At 37.5% G+C, this 17,275-nt stretch overlaps 2 protein-coding genes across 2 annotated transcripts; one reads left to right on the top strand and one right to left on the bottom strand.

The window, feature by feature from the left end:
• Positions 1-835: 835 nt before the first annotated feature.
• On the top strand, positions 836-7,125 carry wdr31 (WD repeat domain 31). Its single transcript, XM_005795071.2, has 10 exons — positions 836-1,103; positions 1,705-1,776; positions 3,421-3,553; positions 3,704-3,778; positions 3,862-4,006; positions 4,563-4,663; positions 4,805-4,872; positions 5,125-5,266; positions 5,450-5,612; positions 5,708-7,125. The coding sequence occupies exons 2-10, from the start codon at positions 1,730-1,732 to the stop codon at positions 5,908-5,910; spliced, it is 1,077 nt and encodes a 358-aa protein (XP_005795128.1). The 5' UTR covers positions 836-1,103; positions 1,705-1,729; the 3' UTR covers positions 5,911-7,125.
• Positions 7,126-9,953: 2,828 nt separating this feature from the next.
• bri3bp (BRI3 binding protein) lies at positions 9,954-16,934 on the bottom strand. Its single transcript, XM_005794956.3, has 3 exons — positions 16,622-16,934; positions 14,425-14,527; positions 9,954-14,326 (listed from the first exon to the last, which is right to left on the bottom strand). Exons 1-3 carry the CDS (start codon positions 16,802-16,804, stop codon positions 13,905-13,907), a joined length of 708 nt encoding a protein of 235 aa, XP_005795013.1. The 5' UTR covers positions 16,805-16,934; the 3' UTR covers positions 9,954-13,904.
• Between the last annotated feature and the right edge of the window lie 341 nt (positions 16,935-17,275).

The raw sequence follows: 17,275 nt of genomic DNA, 5'->3' as shown, positions 1-17,275 counted from the left end.
CTAATTAAATGTGATGTAGAGCTTATTAGCCATCAGCAAACACTAAAAGAGTTCTGGAAACTCAGAATAATCTTTGTCTTAAACAAGATTTGATCCAAAGGAGAACAGTGAATAACTTCAAGTTAACTGAAGAAGACAACAGTAAATCAGGAAGAAGAGGTGCTTGTGATCATCCATTTATCCCAAAAGTCAAGACATGAATGTGGGATAAACATTTAAGCCAACTTAACTGTGTCCCAGTTGCAAATTGGAAAAAGAGCAGGACATGCTAATTCCTGTGCTTAGTAACAAAGTACTAAGCACAGCAAGTATAAACAGAAATAGACATTAAATCACAAAATGACCAGTGGCCTAAAACATGAAGATTTCAAATTCTTCTTGCAAATTATACCTGCCACATCTCTCAGGCTAAAGAGGAACAGGTCATCTGGCTTATTATGAACCCATAGTTAAAATGACACTACACTGGATGAGATGAAGATGAATTACATCTGAGAAGGCACCATTAATATTATAGTTAAGAAACAGCTTTAGGAGCAACAGAAGCTTGTAGATCATAAATACATGCTACACTTTTTAAGTTTTATTTGTTAAAAATGAGCCTTCAGAGAACAAAAATAGGTCAGTGAAGTCTGTTTCCTAAAAGTTTTAACATACTATTTTTGGCATAAAAAAATACCTTGTAGTAATTTCTTTCATTGAAATATTTAGTTGGAGACCGCTGATATAAAAATAATTAATTTGTTTTTACCCCACACTTTTATTTTGTGAGCAGTTACAACTTCCGCTTGTTCCACGTGTCACGTGACTCCAGCTTCCCCCTGGATACGGGAAAGCGTCTAGCTGCGGTCTCCACGGAGGAAAGGATGGATGTGTAGTAGTTCAAGGGATGTTTCCGGGCGGCGTTTTATGCAGTTAGAACGTCAAACCATCATGGCCATTTGTCGGCGAAGCGTCGCTGTCGTCCCAACAACGACTTTATCAACTTTTAATACCTCAAATCTTACGTTTTAGCCGCGCCGCTCTGCTGCTCTTTCTTAGCATGGACGACGAGGATTAGTTAGCCTCAGCATCACCCCAGTGACCACACCTCCTGGTGACAGGTGAGTAGAGCGACTCTTCAGAAGTGGGTTCGAAAACAAGAAGTTATAACATTACTATTATTTAAAATAACTTCAGTTAAATTCCCGCTGGAGATGTTGCATAATGACCGCCAGCACAGTTCATAGCGAGGTGTTTTCGACTGACTAATTCCTTGCGGCGGTAATGATGTGGCGCTAATAGGATTGGAGCTCCCTCCTTCCTGCCGCTTGTTTGAGAAATTCGTGGGGATAATGGGGGTGGAGCTTAGCCGTGCGTGCGTGGGAAAGTGATGTGTGTGGGGTTAATCTCTCACAGGTTATGCAGTGGCAGTGGTATAATGAAGCTGAGTGAAGCTGACACTGTATAATGACCATGCATTCATGAGCGCATGTTTTGCAAGTGTTTGATGTATCTGCATGGTATAATCGCACCTCTTAATTGGGCTTCATTTTGCTACATCGATGTAGGAAAGCCTGAAAAACAAACAAGAAAAAACTGACATCACAATTTACATATTGAAGTCAAGCAATAGTTATCCTTCAATTAGTGGAATGATTTGTTTTTCTTTTTCTTTTCTTTTTTTTTTAACCTCAGTTGGATTTTTTTGTCTCTGTAATTAAGTGTGGCTGCAGGTTTCTGAGCAAACATGGGGAAGCTGCAGAGCAAGTTTCGCAAGAGGTCTGAGCTGTACAGGTGGGTTTTGTTGGACTGTTTACAGTCTGCTCCTTCTTGCTTTATGTAGTTCTTAAAACTATTATTACAAGAAAGAAGTTTCCTTGCTCCTTAGTAGGCTCGGGTGGCTTACCAGTTTCAAGGTATGCCCAAGTTTTTTGTTTGAAGACCACATATTTTTCCATGCTCCTGTTCCCACAGTGTAATATCCATATAATGACATTACAGAGAAAGTGTCAGAGGAAATATTACTGGTGGTGAAAAACAAGGACAGTCATAGTGTTGTAACTACATGGGGGCAACCTATCAGTTTTGTTAAATTAACCCTGTTATGACTAAGGCTGACATACCTGCTAAGCTAGCTGAGCAGATAGACAGACTAATTAGCTAATAGTCTTTACATTTGGACAAAAATGAATATAATGTGTAATAAGCAGTTTACAAGGTGTTTATTCAAAGCTTTTTTTTATCAAGATAAAAATATTTTAAAAATGTTATGTAACATTATCACAACTATAGTAATATGTATGTTTTTAGAAACAGTGAGAACAATTGCTGCTTTATTCTTTAAAAAAAAGATGGCCATGTTATGCATTTTTGCTGTATATGTTGGTGTAAATACTGTTTTACTGGGAACTGTGGTGTGTTTTCTCAGTGTAATTGTAGCAGACAACAAACACAAATATGGTCTATGCAAAAATGGAAACACTTATTCTATCTAAAAACAGTAGTAGTTGACCTAATCAGTTTCCAATCTTTTAGCTGAAGGAGTGCAGTTCTATAGGGACGCAAGGCTCTGTTTTTCTCTTTCTACAGAAAACTCTAAAGGATCATTTTTTTTGATCTTCGAGGTCCTGGAGCTGCTAATCTCTAGGTTTTGCCTCAATAGAACCCGAGGTTTTCCGCATCTTAATCCACTTAATCATTTAGGCAAAACAAAAGCTCCTAAGCTCAGAGGATAAACTTGCATTATTTACAAACACAACAACTAACTGAGCAGAGACAAATCAAATGGGATCTTTAGGGATGTAGTCCTAGCAGTCTTGTAAAGGAGCAGAATTAATTTTCAAATGTTTAGATCATCTGCAAGAACTATATCAGATAGTGTTTTTGCATCAGTGTGTGAGTCATCCACCAGAAACCTGGCAGGGATGTCAGACAAATCATGGTTATTTGTATAGCACATTTCAGCAACAAGGCAGTTCAAATTGCTTTACACCATAAAGACATATTATAGTTACCATTTATAAAACAATTGAAAGGCTGAAACAACAACAACAGATCTTTAATGTATTTTGGGAACGTGAGCAGCAGCGTTCTGAACCAGCTGGAGTCTTGACTTAAAAACTTGCAGTAGCTTCACCGCTACAGAACCAGACAATAAAAAGTGTCTGGCATTTAAAACAAATGATTTTTTTAATATTCATTACATTATTTTCCTAAAATGAAAATTGAAACAACAAAATCATCAGAGATGGACCTAAGAGGTCTGAATGGGTTTATGAAGTTTATGATAACCTTACAGCTGCTGTTTTGAAGTTACCATAATTTTGAAATATTCTAGGTAAACTATAGTAATGGCTGAAATCACATATTTTTCCAGCATTTAGTCAGAAAGTCTCTCAAAATAATTATCATACTTATATACATACATATTTTGTGCAGATCACCTCAAGGGGAGAAGGCTGAGAACACCTTTGACAGTCAGGTGTTACAGTATGAACCTGCCCACTATGGATCCATCAACACTGTGACCAATCTCAGCCCAGACCTGTGTGTTTCTGGTGGCAGTGACCAGGTAGAGCAACAGATGTTTATTGTCTTGGTTTTACAGCATTGATCAAAATTTAAGTGGCAGCACCGAGTGTGGGAGTTATAAATGTTGTTGTGTAATGCTTTGATAATACCTGGAGCTAATAGCGTAAAATGCCTGCCTCCTCTCCTGTAGGCCGTTGTAGTGTACGACTGGAAACAAGGCCAGATGTGTCAGTCCTTCCAGGGTCACAACAGAGAGGTTACCAAGGTAAAGTCAGTGGGAAGCTTTAATGCAATTAATAGCTGTTACATTTTTCACACACTGATCGACAGTCTTCATATTTCCACCAGGTGCTTTGTTATCCCGGCAGTACATGGATCTTTAGTGCCTCGCGGGACAAAACCGTTCTCATGTGGGACCTGAACCAGGGAGACGAATCGATTCAGGAGTTTTGTGGACATGAGCTGGTTGTCAATGGAATCGCTGTCAGCCCTGGTACAAACTTTAAGAACACACGCAGTTTCCTCCGTCATTAAAAACTATTTAACTTTTGTATTTATGTCAACAACAAGTTATCAGGCTGCAATTGTTTTTGGTCAAAACAGCAATTTATTATAGAAATGTATAATCATAGGAACATTATTTCAACTGATGGGGCAAATTGTAAATGAAATGGCAAATGATAATTATTCCCACTGCTGTTGTCCTGAGGAAACTGCAACTTAGGTTACAAATTTTTGTACTTCTGGTAGCATTTGTTAAATCGAATTAAACATATTATATAAAAGGTACATTTTAGATTTTAGCAGTTCAACTCTGTGAGGATGTTTCTCTAACCTGCAAAGATTGGATTGGAAATTGCAAACTGATCATATGCATAGAGTAAAATAAGAACAAGTATACACCAAGTAGTTTTTGTGTTTGTCTGTATTATTTGCAGAAAAAAAATTGCATTATGTATTTCCTGCCTAATATGGCTATCTAAACGTAGTTTTGGGGGGATAATAAAGTGCACTCCATAGCCGATGCTGGTATTTTAAATTCCTCGTAGATGGAAGAAAGCTTTGCACTGGCTCTCGGGACAACTGGATGTGCCTGTGGGATATAGAATCTGCAAAATGTGAACACAGACATAACATCTCAAGAAACCTGGTAAGAGCATTAATTCATGCTTTTGTACCTAGTGATGCACCTAATGGAAAATATGATCTACTATTAACTCATTTAGACCATATATTTATATTTTGATTTCTGTAAGGTTTCAGCTTTTCTAACATATTTATTTGTTTCCAGGTGACTCATGTATGTTGGGTGCCAGCCAGCTTTTCTGTAGTCCAGACCTCAGAGGATAAAACTATAAGGTACAGCTAAGCTGTGTTTGTTGGGATGCATCTTTTAGATGCATCCCAACAAATACATGACATGGTTCTAATTTAGTGAAATTCATCTACAGCCCCTGCCAAAAATGCAGAATCCCATCTCATGGGATAGTTGTGGCACAATTCAGTCAGTTATATTACAAAGTCAAACAACCGTTAAATATTTTAGCCTTGGTCTAAATATTTATTGTATATTAACTAAAAACTGTGTCTTTTTACATGTTTTGCTTGTAGGGTGTGGGATAGCCGTTCGTGGCAGGTGACCAATACCTTTCCAGCTAAGCAGTATATACAAACTCACTGTGATGTCTCTCCAAACGGGAACTACTTGGTGTCCAGTAGCAACGGCTTTGGAGGCCAGGGTTGTGAAGCCACGGTGAGATCAAGAGAGGCACTTTCTAGATTGTATGGATTAGATATGAGTTCGAAACAATCCATATGGCTTAGGATGATAATTTTATCCCATGTGTGGTGAGATGTTTCAATTGTTCTCTGTTACTGTGCTATATTCCTGAAACTGTTGATTGCCGCGTGCAGTGAAGTGTTTGTGTGTTGTCAGCTCTGGGACTTGCGTCAGCCTGGCTGTAAAGTTGTGGAGTACAGAGGTCACCTGCAGACCACAGCCTGCTGCACATTTCTACCTGTGTTTTCTGGTGGCTCGGCTCAGATAGCAACATCCTCCCACGACTGTTCGGTCAAAATCTGGGATCAGAATACTGCAGGTAGGACCCTAGCTCCTGGGTAAAGAAAAACCCTTCCTGAAGAGTATGGTGTCAGTTTCTGACACCTATAACACTCTACCCTCTGCTGATTTCAGTCTGTTTAGGGACATTGTGCCTGGATGGTGCTGGTCCTCTGGTTTCTTTGGCTCCCACCGATACCAATAGTTTGCTGTGTGCCAGCTTCAACGCCGGTCTCCAACATATCCAGCTGGACCAGGGGTCCCCCCAGGCACAGGGTTCTGGTGCTGGTTCAGGTGGTGCTGGAAGTCTGGATATGAGAGTTGTGGCACGATTCTGACAGCACCAAAGCAGATACTGGAACTTATATGGACATCAAGGCGTTCAGTGAGCAGTAACGACATACTTCCTTTTTAAAAACCTTTTTTATGTCATCATTTAATGATTTTACCGGCATTTTTGCTTTACCAACCTGCCATACCAAGAAAATGCCAGAAGAGCGATGGATGGGAAAGGTGAGCAAGTGATGTGTGAAGTTTGTAGCTTAAATCCACAGTGCAGTGCAAAAATGATCATACCCCCTTATGATCAACTACTTTACAACAGCTAGTAGTTGTAAAGTTTTCACTTTACAACTACAAACCTTAGTATGTTTTATTGGGATTTTATTTAATAAGGTGACACAACAAAGTGCATAATCAACATAGTTTTGCAAATAAAAATGTGATACGTGTGGCAAGCATTTGTATTCAAACCCTAATGATCAATACTCTGCTGAACCAGCTTTTGTTAGCTTTCACAGTCTTCTGAAGGTTTTTTCTACCAGCTTTACTCATCTAGAAATGATCGTTTTTACTTATTTTTGGCAAGATATTCAGTTCAGTCTTAAATTGCGCACAGATCATTTTTTTAACATAACATAAATTTCCAAATTATGACACAGATTAAATTACATTTAATTAGCTCGACCTCTAATTTTATGCTAAGATTAAATTAAATTACACACAAGTGGACTCTCTTCATTGTTTTGATGCGTTTTGAAAGCAGTTTGTTAAATTGGACTTTATTTTGGGGAATTAGAGTGAAGAAGGTTGAAAATGCACTTGTAAATTTACATTCCTAAACAGATTTAAAAACCGTGTAGCACTTTCCTTTCTATTTAGAAGTGGTACTACTTGATGCTGGTCCATCACACAATCAAATACAATGACATTTGTGGTTGTAATGAAACAAAATGTGAAAAAGTAAAGTATATATGAATACTCTTGCAAGGACTTGTGCCTGAGGGGTACTGTTAAGTAAAACTACTTAACAGACACTACTTTAGTCATTACTGGATTAACTTGACCTCATAATATGGTAACTGGAATTAATTCTTCCTTATTTAGCACTGTGGATCTTGAGGAGCCAAAGATTACCTAAAATATCACACTCATCCGAACTTGAGTTAAATGTGCCCCAACTCCAATTGATGTACAACTTTTAAATGACTTTGCTTAATCCAGTGCTTCTCAATTCCAGTCCTCAGGCCCCCCTGCTCTGCATGTTTTAGCTGTACCCCTATCTCAGAACAGCTGATCCAAATGATTGCATTACCTGTTCTGCAGCCATCAAGTACTGCAGAAGCCTGTTAATCACTCATAGATTCAATCCAGGTGTGTGGCAGCAGGGAAGCACCTAAAACATGCAGGGCAGGGGGGCCTGAGGACCGGAATTGAGAAGCACTGGCTTAATCTGAGAAGTTTGAGGTTTGCTGGAGAAACAGTTTCTCTTGGTGTTTTGCCTTCCCAAACAAACAAAAGTTGTACGATTAACAATACAGTACTTATGGCAAGTGGGTATATGCTTTTTAGCATATATTGACGTTCTAAGGCTATTTTTACTGAATGCTGGATCACAAAAAGTACAGCAGTGCTGAAAACTATCAGAAACTAACACATTAGTATATCATCAGCCATTCCTACTTCTTTGTTGGTACTGTCAGACATTTTGTTTTGTTTATAAACAAGCTGTGATGACACTAAACCATAAGCTATGTAGCAAACCACACAGGTTAGCTAAGTACTGTATAATGTCCAGAACTGTCACTCTAAATGGGCTTGTAGAATCAGTCGGCCCAGTATCTCTGAACTTGAGGATTTGTGATTTTGCAAGGTCAAGCTTGTTTTACCGTCTGACAGCACCTCTAAAAGTTTTTCTTAAATGAGATGGAGCAAAGTTAGTCATTTCATTTCAGTTTATTTTAGAAAGATATTTTTATTATGTTTGCATTGTTTTTTTTTTTTTTTTGTCGAAATGTTAGAACTAAAGAATATCGAAAATGCCAGCTCATATGAACTTATTTTGTTCTTGTTTAGAAAAGGTTTCCTGTTGAAACAGATTCTTATATTTTTCTTTAAGATGCACATAGTTGATATTTTGTGTTGTTAGCCATAACATTGGAATTTTCAAGCAGCATTGCAAAATACCAGTAACTGACTTTTTTGATCAACTGAACATGAAGGGAAAATGTGCAAGTATAAAAATGAAGATGTTGTGCAGTCTTCCAGATGCTTGCTTCATGTATTCATTGTTAGAAATCTAAAGTCTATGAGTCCAGGCATACAGTACATTAATTTAAACTGCTCTCATGTTTGAACTGTACGCCTAATCCTCCTACTGATGCCATCTTAAACAGGTGAAACAAACATGTTGCACCAACATAACCAGGTGGAGAAACTGAGGAAAGAAAACTGCATGGCTTTGTCTAAAGCCGCATCAATCAGAGAAGCTTTTGACTTCTAATTATTTCTCAGGGATTTAGAGAACACATGTTAGAACCAAACCATATCAGAATTGACTGATTTTTGTGTTAGTTTGCTCACTTGAAAGTTTAAGCATCACATTGATTTTGTTTGTACGAATTCTTAAATCACTCACTAATTTTGTGTTTGATGCCACCTGGTAAAAAAAAAAAAAAATCAGCTTATATATTTATTTGTATAATGTATTTCATGTCACGTTTCTTTTTTTTGCTATTGTAATTTTACTTTTATTACAACAATTTTTCAATAAATGTTCTGTAGACACCTGCTAGAAACTTTCAATTATCTAATTATTTTGATTTTTGGTTTCACTTTTTTTTGAGCACCTGACTTCATGTAATACGTCAGTCACAATAACCACATTTTCTTCAATTTATGGAACAGTGTCAACACAAATATACATTTTGTGGCACTAACACATTATTTATTAGCTCCACCTAGTGTCAGAAAAAAGAAATATCTTAAAACCACCTCTGATATTATAACTATGTAGTAGCATCTTAATAAATTAGAATTTCTTAAACAGCTAAATTGACTTATGTAATTCAAGTAGGAGTGAAACATAAACAAGTTCAATACACAGTTACATTTTCAAGTGTTTTCTTTTAATTTGGTTAAACCCAATGAAGACCCAACATTCATCTTCTCAGAAAAGTTAAATGTATCCCATGAAACAAAAGATTTTTGATACAGAAATGTCAGAGTACGGAAAACATATCCTGTACAGTAATCATTTTCAATGAATGAAGACATGCTTTATGAACATGTCTTCATTAGCTGTATGCAGAAAATCACCATAATGAAGGTTAGAATGCTGTCTGTGTAGAATTGATCTGTATATATATATTTTTTTTGCTTTGTGAATCTAGGTCCTGAAATACAGAAATTTCACTAATATTCTTCAGAATATCACAATCAACTCAGTACTTGGTCAGGCCTCTGTATAAGTGACTGCATCAATGCAGCATGGCATGAAGACAATCAGCCTGTGGTTCTGCTGAGGTGTACTGGAAGCCCAGGTTTCTATATAAAATTGAACATTTATTGTAATTTTTCTCCTTAGCCTACATAAAAAGCTTTCTATGTAGTCTCTGGTTCAGAAAAGGTTTTATGCCAAAAATCAAACAGTTGCATCCCATGTCTGAGATACACCTGTGTGAGGGGGATTCAAAGCTCTGACTCCAGCTGTGGGCCTGAGCTTGTGACTTTTTCCCCAAACTCTAGGACGTGTTTTGGTTTTTAATTCTTTCAAAGCTGTGACTAGCTTTTGCAACTTTTTGTACCAGACTTTTTCCTTCCACTCAACTTTTCATCAGTATACATGGATACAGGTGTCTATGAACAGCCAGAGATTTTAGCAATATTGTTTGCAGCTTACTCTCTTACAGAGAGGGACCTGCAGCATATTTATCTCAATTAAAAGAAAATGCAAAATGGAAGGCAGACTTAAAAGAAGACGCTGCAGGATGACAGTACAGGCCAAGTATCTGACTGCTTAGAGAAGGTATTGACAAAATATACATCACAGAAAATAGGAATATCTCATTCTCTTGAAAATAGTAATAAATCAAAACATTAGTTTTCAGTTATACATGTGTTTATTCAAATCTGAACCTCATCTTTGCTCAAAAAGCTATTTTTCCACAAAGTTTTTCATAAATACACACCCAAACACAAAGAAGAAATCAAGAGTCAAGTACAGAAGACTTAAAATGATAAAGAAAAAAAAAAACAAACATAAAAAACATAAATAATAAAAAGCCTAAGATCAAATTTCCTTACAGTAATAAAAATTGGCACAAGATATAAAGACCATTTGAAATAATAGACACAGTTGGGTTACAGTAAGTTAATGGACTTAGAAGCCATCCATTATACACTCTAAACAAAAGAATAAACATCTGGGTGAAGTAATGAATCTAATGCTGACAGATGCTAACACTGGAATCTGTTTGGTTTCAACCAGCATCTACAGTAAGTGGCTCATGATAACATTTATAATTAGTGGCATAATGTTCCACACAATACCTTACAAGGTCTCAAGTGTTTAAAAGATGTGAAAGAGCTTCAAATCCTCACCCAGTTGTAGTAGTATTATACATGTTTAGGTGTGAATTTAAACAGATTATTGCAATACTCCACAGTCTATTTGGGTAACACCAGCCAACAATAGTTATCAGTCAAGTACCTTGATAATGCACACATTTAGCTCCGTTTCTTCAGAAATATAAATACAGATTAATCTGTAGGCTATCAATACATCATTAGCCCATCTCTCCAGTCAGTTGCCTAAAGAGAAAAGAAGTGTCTGATTCTCACATAGATCAATATGTACCTTCATTTCAGGGACTCTACAGTGATTATCAAAAGAGAAAACAGTGATTGTATCCAGTCTTTTAAAAAAACAAAACAAAAGTGATCATTTGGTCAATAAACCCCAGTCTCCAGTGTAAATAAGTATTGCAGAAACACAAGCCGCATTATAAAGTAATATAATCCAAAAACATAATCGATTTCTGGCTGATCTCATGACATTCGTTAAAATCTTGATGCAGGAAGCAAAACTGAAATCTGCAGAGACAAAGGCAGCATGCAACAAAATCTCACATGACAATGAACGGTTCAATCACTTGGGTGTTTTTTTTTTTTTTATGTAGCAAGCAGGCTGGGAATGTTTTGGCAAAACAAGAAAAATCTAAAATTTGGATGTAAATGGTTGCTTGCCAGCAGTGGACACCACTTTTAAGCCAAAAAACCAACCAACCGAAGAAATATTAATGAAAAATAAATAATTACAAAACTATTAGAATATGTTAGGGGTGTAGGTACAGAGGCAAAACACTGCATGCCCTCCTTTTCTGCATGTCTTGCTTTTAAACTACTACTGAATGAATGCCAGTGGTGCTACAAAATGTTAAAACTTTTAATTAGGGAATACAAAGGACTCTTTGGGTTGCAATATTTCTAGGTTGCTATATTACGAGTTTCCTGACTTCATGCATGGCAATAATAAATCCAGCCTGTCGGATGGAGTTTCTCTGCCTGAGATGCTAAAGTTAACAGAGGGACCTGGAATCATCTTAATGACAGAGAAAAATGCAGTGAGGAAAATGTGGCTCTATACCACATCATGTTGTCATCTTATGGTTTGTAAAAATTGTGCAGCACTACCAAACCTGCTAAGATCAATCCTGGACTTTCAAAATCAAGGATACAGAGCAAAGTGATATTTTTAATATTAGCTCATCATCTATGGAGCCAGTAGACTTGCACTAAATTGCAGCTGACGGACTGGCAACAGGAATGGTCACTTATACGGTTTCTGTAAGGTATGATGCCTACAAAAATATTCACCCCTGTTGAACTTATTCACACTTTGTCCCATTTCAACTACAAACATGATGGTGATCCATCATGCTGTAGGGATGCGTTTCTTCATAATGGATAGAGGAGCTGGAGGAAAATGTTTACCTTTCAGCACGATAACAACATTAAACATGCAGGCGAAGCTGCAACGAAATAGTTCAGATCAAAGCAGATTCATGTCTGAGAATAACCCAATCAGAGTCCAAATCTAAAACTCTGTGGCAAAACTTGAAAGCTCTCCTATCCAATCTGGCTGAACTTAAGCTAGTTTTGAATTTTTTTTCTTTGCAATTCCACTTCACAATTACGCACAACTTTGTTTCACAAAATTGCAAAACAACAATAAATTTGTGGTTGTAACAACTATATGTAGAGAAGTTCAAGGGGTATCATTACTTTTGTAAGGCACTTCAAACTTAAGACTTTAAAGTCCATGATGATTTAGAACTAAAACTAAATGTAGAAAAAACATTATAAGATTGAATAGAACAGTTTGTGTTTTGCAAGACCATTGCTTGAGCATCTAGGTCAGCTTCATCACCTTCATTACTGTAACTACTAACTGATTTAAGCAAACTAACAAAATCCCTGCTTTCAAACCGAGCTTCATTAAAATGGCATGCTCCCATGTCAAGGAAGAAGTTGCTAGTGATTAAAGTAACAAGAACATTTTGATTTTAATTTCCTAAATAAAGCTAAATTTATTTTCTTTCAGCCAGGGATGCTTGCTGCCTTTCATTATGGGTCTTATAGCAGCAATGTTTGAATGACTCCTCCAAAGCTATAAAACATAGATGGAAGGAAATATCACAAACTTGTTTTCAACCAAGTTCAGCAATTTCCACTTTGGAGTAATTTCAAAACTTTAATTGGGAATTTGGGGAATGAATGGGAAACGACTGGATTTCCAGAAACCCTGTACATGTGATGGAGGAACTGCATAGATACACTCAAATGTATTCAAAACTATGCTAAAATAACCCCTATTTGAAATCCCTGGCAAGTGCAAACGATTAACATTTTTAAATATTACTGTTAATAGTTACTTCCCAAAAATTCCTAATGATTCCCATTGAAAGTTTCCAACTATCCAGAATTGTGCAACGCCATTTATCCTTCAGTTTTTTTTAATGATATACAATATAAACTGTGTTCTGAAAAAGGTGATTTTTCTAAGACCAATTAGCCAGTTTCCTGTGACTCAAAGTATTAGAGCATGGATATGATAAAAACGTGACCTGATTTGAGTCACCACAACAATTACAACACAAAAAGTAGGATTTCTGTGGACGGTATGCATAAATTAAACAACACACACAGATTTCAAGCGACAAAAACGTGACTTATAATAAAACTCATATTTCATTATGTGTTGAGTGAGTCCCTGAGATATTGCTGGCTCTCTGTATGGTTTCCACATCAGAATGTGACTTTAGATGCAGTGTTTTTCCAATTCCCATGCCTGACCACAAACACACACTGGAGCAGGTCACTGCGGCATTGACTCATGTACCCAAACACAGACAAAAAAAGGTCTGGACATCACATTCACCACAAGATGGTCATTAATCAGAAGAAATTTCAATATGTTTGGATGAAATAAATAAATCTCAATGTGGGCAGCTATACAACATCTTTACATATCAGACATAACAATGTCTCAATTCGAGTCAGGCATTCATGCTCACATTATTTGTTTTTTTTTTTTTTTACAGTAGTTTCAAACAGATTTCAAGGGGTTTCAAAAGGGCAGAAATCTAAATATAAAATGTTTATTTTCTTAGCATGAGCACTCTATGTACTTCAACAAAAAAAAAATAAATCTATCATTTGACAGCTTGTTATAAGTTGCTAAGATGTGTAAAAGAGAAAGAGAGCTCACAGCTAAAGTTCTTCACAGATGTACAAAAAATTTCCCAATTTTTTTCTGTTTACCATAATCAAGCAAAAATGTTTGGTTTGGTTGACGTGTCTAAATCTTAGAGAAATTTTACATTTATGTTCCAATAATCAACTCATGCCTTTAAAACCCTGTGTTCAAATCTTAGTTTATCCCACCTGACAGTTGAGTTGTAAATACCTGGTAGTTGTTCTCCTGCAGATGTTATCAGGAAAGTGAGTTAAATACTTGTGGTCAACCCTGACCCTTCTCCTTGCTGCGGGTCTACTGCTCCCCGCTGTGCTCGAGGCTGTCTATGACGCGGCTCAGCCTGATGTTGAGCAGCCTGATCTGAGTGTCCAGGTGGTCGATTTTCTCCTCCAGTGTGCCCGCCCCGCCTCCTCGACGCCAGTACGCTCCAACAGGTCCTGTCATGAAGTAGACAGCCATGATGAAGCACAGAGGCAGAACGGCTCGCTCTGGGTCGCCCTCGAACTTCTGCAGGATGTAGAGGCAGGACAGGGCGAAAAGTATGACCCTCGCCAGCCAGAAGAAGCGTCCAAAAACTGCATGGAGCAGATAAAACACTCCTCCCAGGAACATGGATAGGAACCAGTAGGCCAACAGTATGGCAGCGATCAGGAGCAAGGCGCGTGCTGGGGAGTTGCTTAGAGACGTGAGGCTGAAGTAGTGGCTGAGGTTTGACGCTTCACAAACCAGAGAGGGAGAGAGACAGGAAGTATGTCATTATTAACATGTTTTAGTGTCAAATAAAGAAAAAATGTGCTGCAAGTTCATGACCTACAATCAATTCCCATCACATCAAGCAGATCTGACCAGATCTTCCAGATGGTATCCATAAAAGAGTCCACTCCATGGACAAATCGCTCTGTTGCTTTGGAAAAAAACTGAGCAGAAAGACACAGTGAAGGTTAGTGCAGGGTCATTCTACAAAAACTGATATCAGAGGGCAGCTGTATCGGCCATGTACTGTAAGTGATCTTACGATAGCATGTAACTTATGGTGATCTAGTCATTTAAACTCATCACGAAATGTTTCCTTGAAATGGCTTCAAAGACAGAAAAGCCTTAATTGAGTGAACAATTTAAAGTTAGGCTTTTATAAAAATAAAGCCTGTATTAATCATGAGAATAACTCACCTTCACTAGGTAACCTCTTCAGACCCAATACACCCGTATCTTAGACCCAGTGTTTTAAAGGAGACCTACTATGCAAAATTCACTTTTTGCACGTCGTTATTCTTCCATTTGGGTCTCACCTGCTTCTAAAAACAGCCCAACTGCTTAAGAAAACACAAGCAAGTTTTTTGGCAATGCATTCATATTTTTTAGTATCTTGAAAATGAATACTTGACAAATTGTAGCCTCTGACTGATTGATAGTTACATTGCTATTAAAACCTTCTTTTTTTGTGTGTCTTCATTTGCCTAGTATCAAGGAAGCGCCAGAAAACCGGACACTGAGCTTTTATTGTGATGCACTGTAAAATTGACATATGCAAAAAGAAAGGCATTGGCCTGCAGGCTGCCACACAAGAACACAAGGCTTTTGAAAGTAATAATTTGAAAATTATTAAAATTTTATGTTACAACTATTTCTAAGATGAAAAACGCTTTAAATGAGAAGAAAAAGCCCATGAAAGTGGCGTAGAGTCAAGAACTCTTATTGGACGCAGCAAATGCATTCAACCGGTTACATTTCTATGAGTTTTATAGCCGGTCTTGTCTGGAGCATATTCATGCTGTAAAATAATTTAAATCAAGAAAATGTTCTCAGTTGTACTGACGGGGATGGGTTTAACACTTTCAAGACAATATACCAAACTCTTTACTAGCAATGTTCTTTAAAATGATTCCCCATGTTATATTAAATTAACTTTAACCAAATATATGTCTTTTGCACTTTTTTATTTGCAACAGACTTTTAAAATATAATCTTACTTTACCTCAAAAGTAAGATCTTTTTTTCTGATTTTTCTGACAAAAAAAAAAAAAATCTCGTAAAGACATTCACACTGGCTGAACAATCACCACGTGTATGGTGTAGCATGTGAGAGAATACTGTAGTTGTCACATGATTTCTATCTTATTCCTGATTGGTTGAATTGATGGCGTTACAACCCGTCTAGAGTACGGAAAAAACGGCACAGATCGCGAATGACGTCACACTCCCCTCATTAATATTCATAAGCGTACTCTGTACTAAATTTAGCATTTTGACGTCATTCGTTATGTGTGCCATTTTTCCTTCTGTAGACTGGATAAAAAAAAAAAAGCTGTATACTGGGTCCATAGCAAGTTTTCCATCTTGAATAAAAACAGGTATATCACATGCTATGGATGTTTTGTTAACATTTTTGTGCCACTGCTGTGATACTGTGAAACCTTTCGCAATGCTATCCTATGGTACGGATACCACACAGGCGAATGTCCACAAACGTAAAATAATAACGTTTTGATCGCGTTCATTTGTGTTGATGATCATCACGTGACCACCGTAACATAGGAAGCAAACGGGCATTTTTGCTTTGGCGGCTAAACGCAGGAAATGCGCAGCTTTTCAAAATGCAGGAAGCGCAGTTGGACCAATGAGAGAGAGAGAGAGCACACAGGAAAGCTCGGGATGTCCTTCACACGAGGAGTTATCTATGAAATGATAGAGCACGCTTTCAAAGACCGATACCTTCGATGTAATGAATGAATTCGCAGTTTACAGATGATCCTGCAACCTTGAAACAAAACTGCAATGACACACATACATCACTTCTAAATAAATATATAACAAAGCATTTAGACTGGGGTTGTCAACAGACGACAAATTGATTGCATTAATACTAATATTTCAAAATGGCATCCATGATAAATTGACCAGGCCGAGCCCGCTTTTTTTTTTTTTCTTCTTATTTCCTGTTCATCATGTGTGGACTGCAAGCAGCTGGTCAGCTCATAATTTAATGCTCCCCTTCAGCGTCCTCCGCTCACCTTGTACAGGGCTCTGATGTTATCCTCTCCGAACACGCTGCTCAGAGTCTGGTAGATCCCGTTAGCTGCCCGTCTGAAGCTGTTCTGGTTGCTGCTGCCGCTCCTGCCTCTGCCCGCTTCGGCTGTGCACAGAAGGGAGGCGGAAAGCACCAAGAAAATCACAAAAATCCTGCCCTCCTTCATGGCAGCAAGCGCTCGGCGGTGTTAAGTACAAGTTAGTATCAAAATGTTTCAGTTAAAAGCCGAGGTAAAAACAGCTAGCTGCCGAAAGTGGACACCTCGCCAGGGAGACGCTGGCTGTGATGGCGGTGATGGCGCTGCTACATTCAGGGTGCCTCGGACAAAGGTGTTGTGCTCCAAATCCAGAAGGGAAAAAGTACAGTTAAGAGCGCAAATGTAATGCTTCTTCTGTTTGTCAAAACCAAATGTTCTTTTATATAAATTTACAAGTTTTACAACATGCATATAACACATGCAAAATAAGTAATATGTTATACACTTGTGTAATGTCATCATAGACATTTTGTAAAAACAGTTTTGTGATGTACTCTTAAAATTATAAACATACTTTAATTAGATATTTTGAAAAATATGCTAATTTCTAAAAGCAAATATGTGCACATAGAAAAAGAGTTATTCCTGGAGATATTATAT

The sequence above is a fragment of the Xiphophorus maculatus genome, chromosome 12 (assembly GCF_002775205.1).
Source record: "Xiphophorus maculatus strain JP 163 A chromosome 12, X_maculatus-5.0-male, whole genome shotgun sequence".
In the NCBI taxonomy this organism is placed as follows: domain Eukaryota; kingdom Metazoa; phylum Chordata; class Actinopteri; order Cyprinodontiformes; family Poeciliidae; genus Xiphophorus; species Xiphophorus maculatus.
Note: the sequence above shows the minus strand (reverse complement) of the source record. Positions and strands in the feature narration are given on the sequence as shown.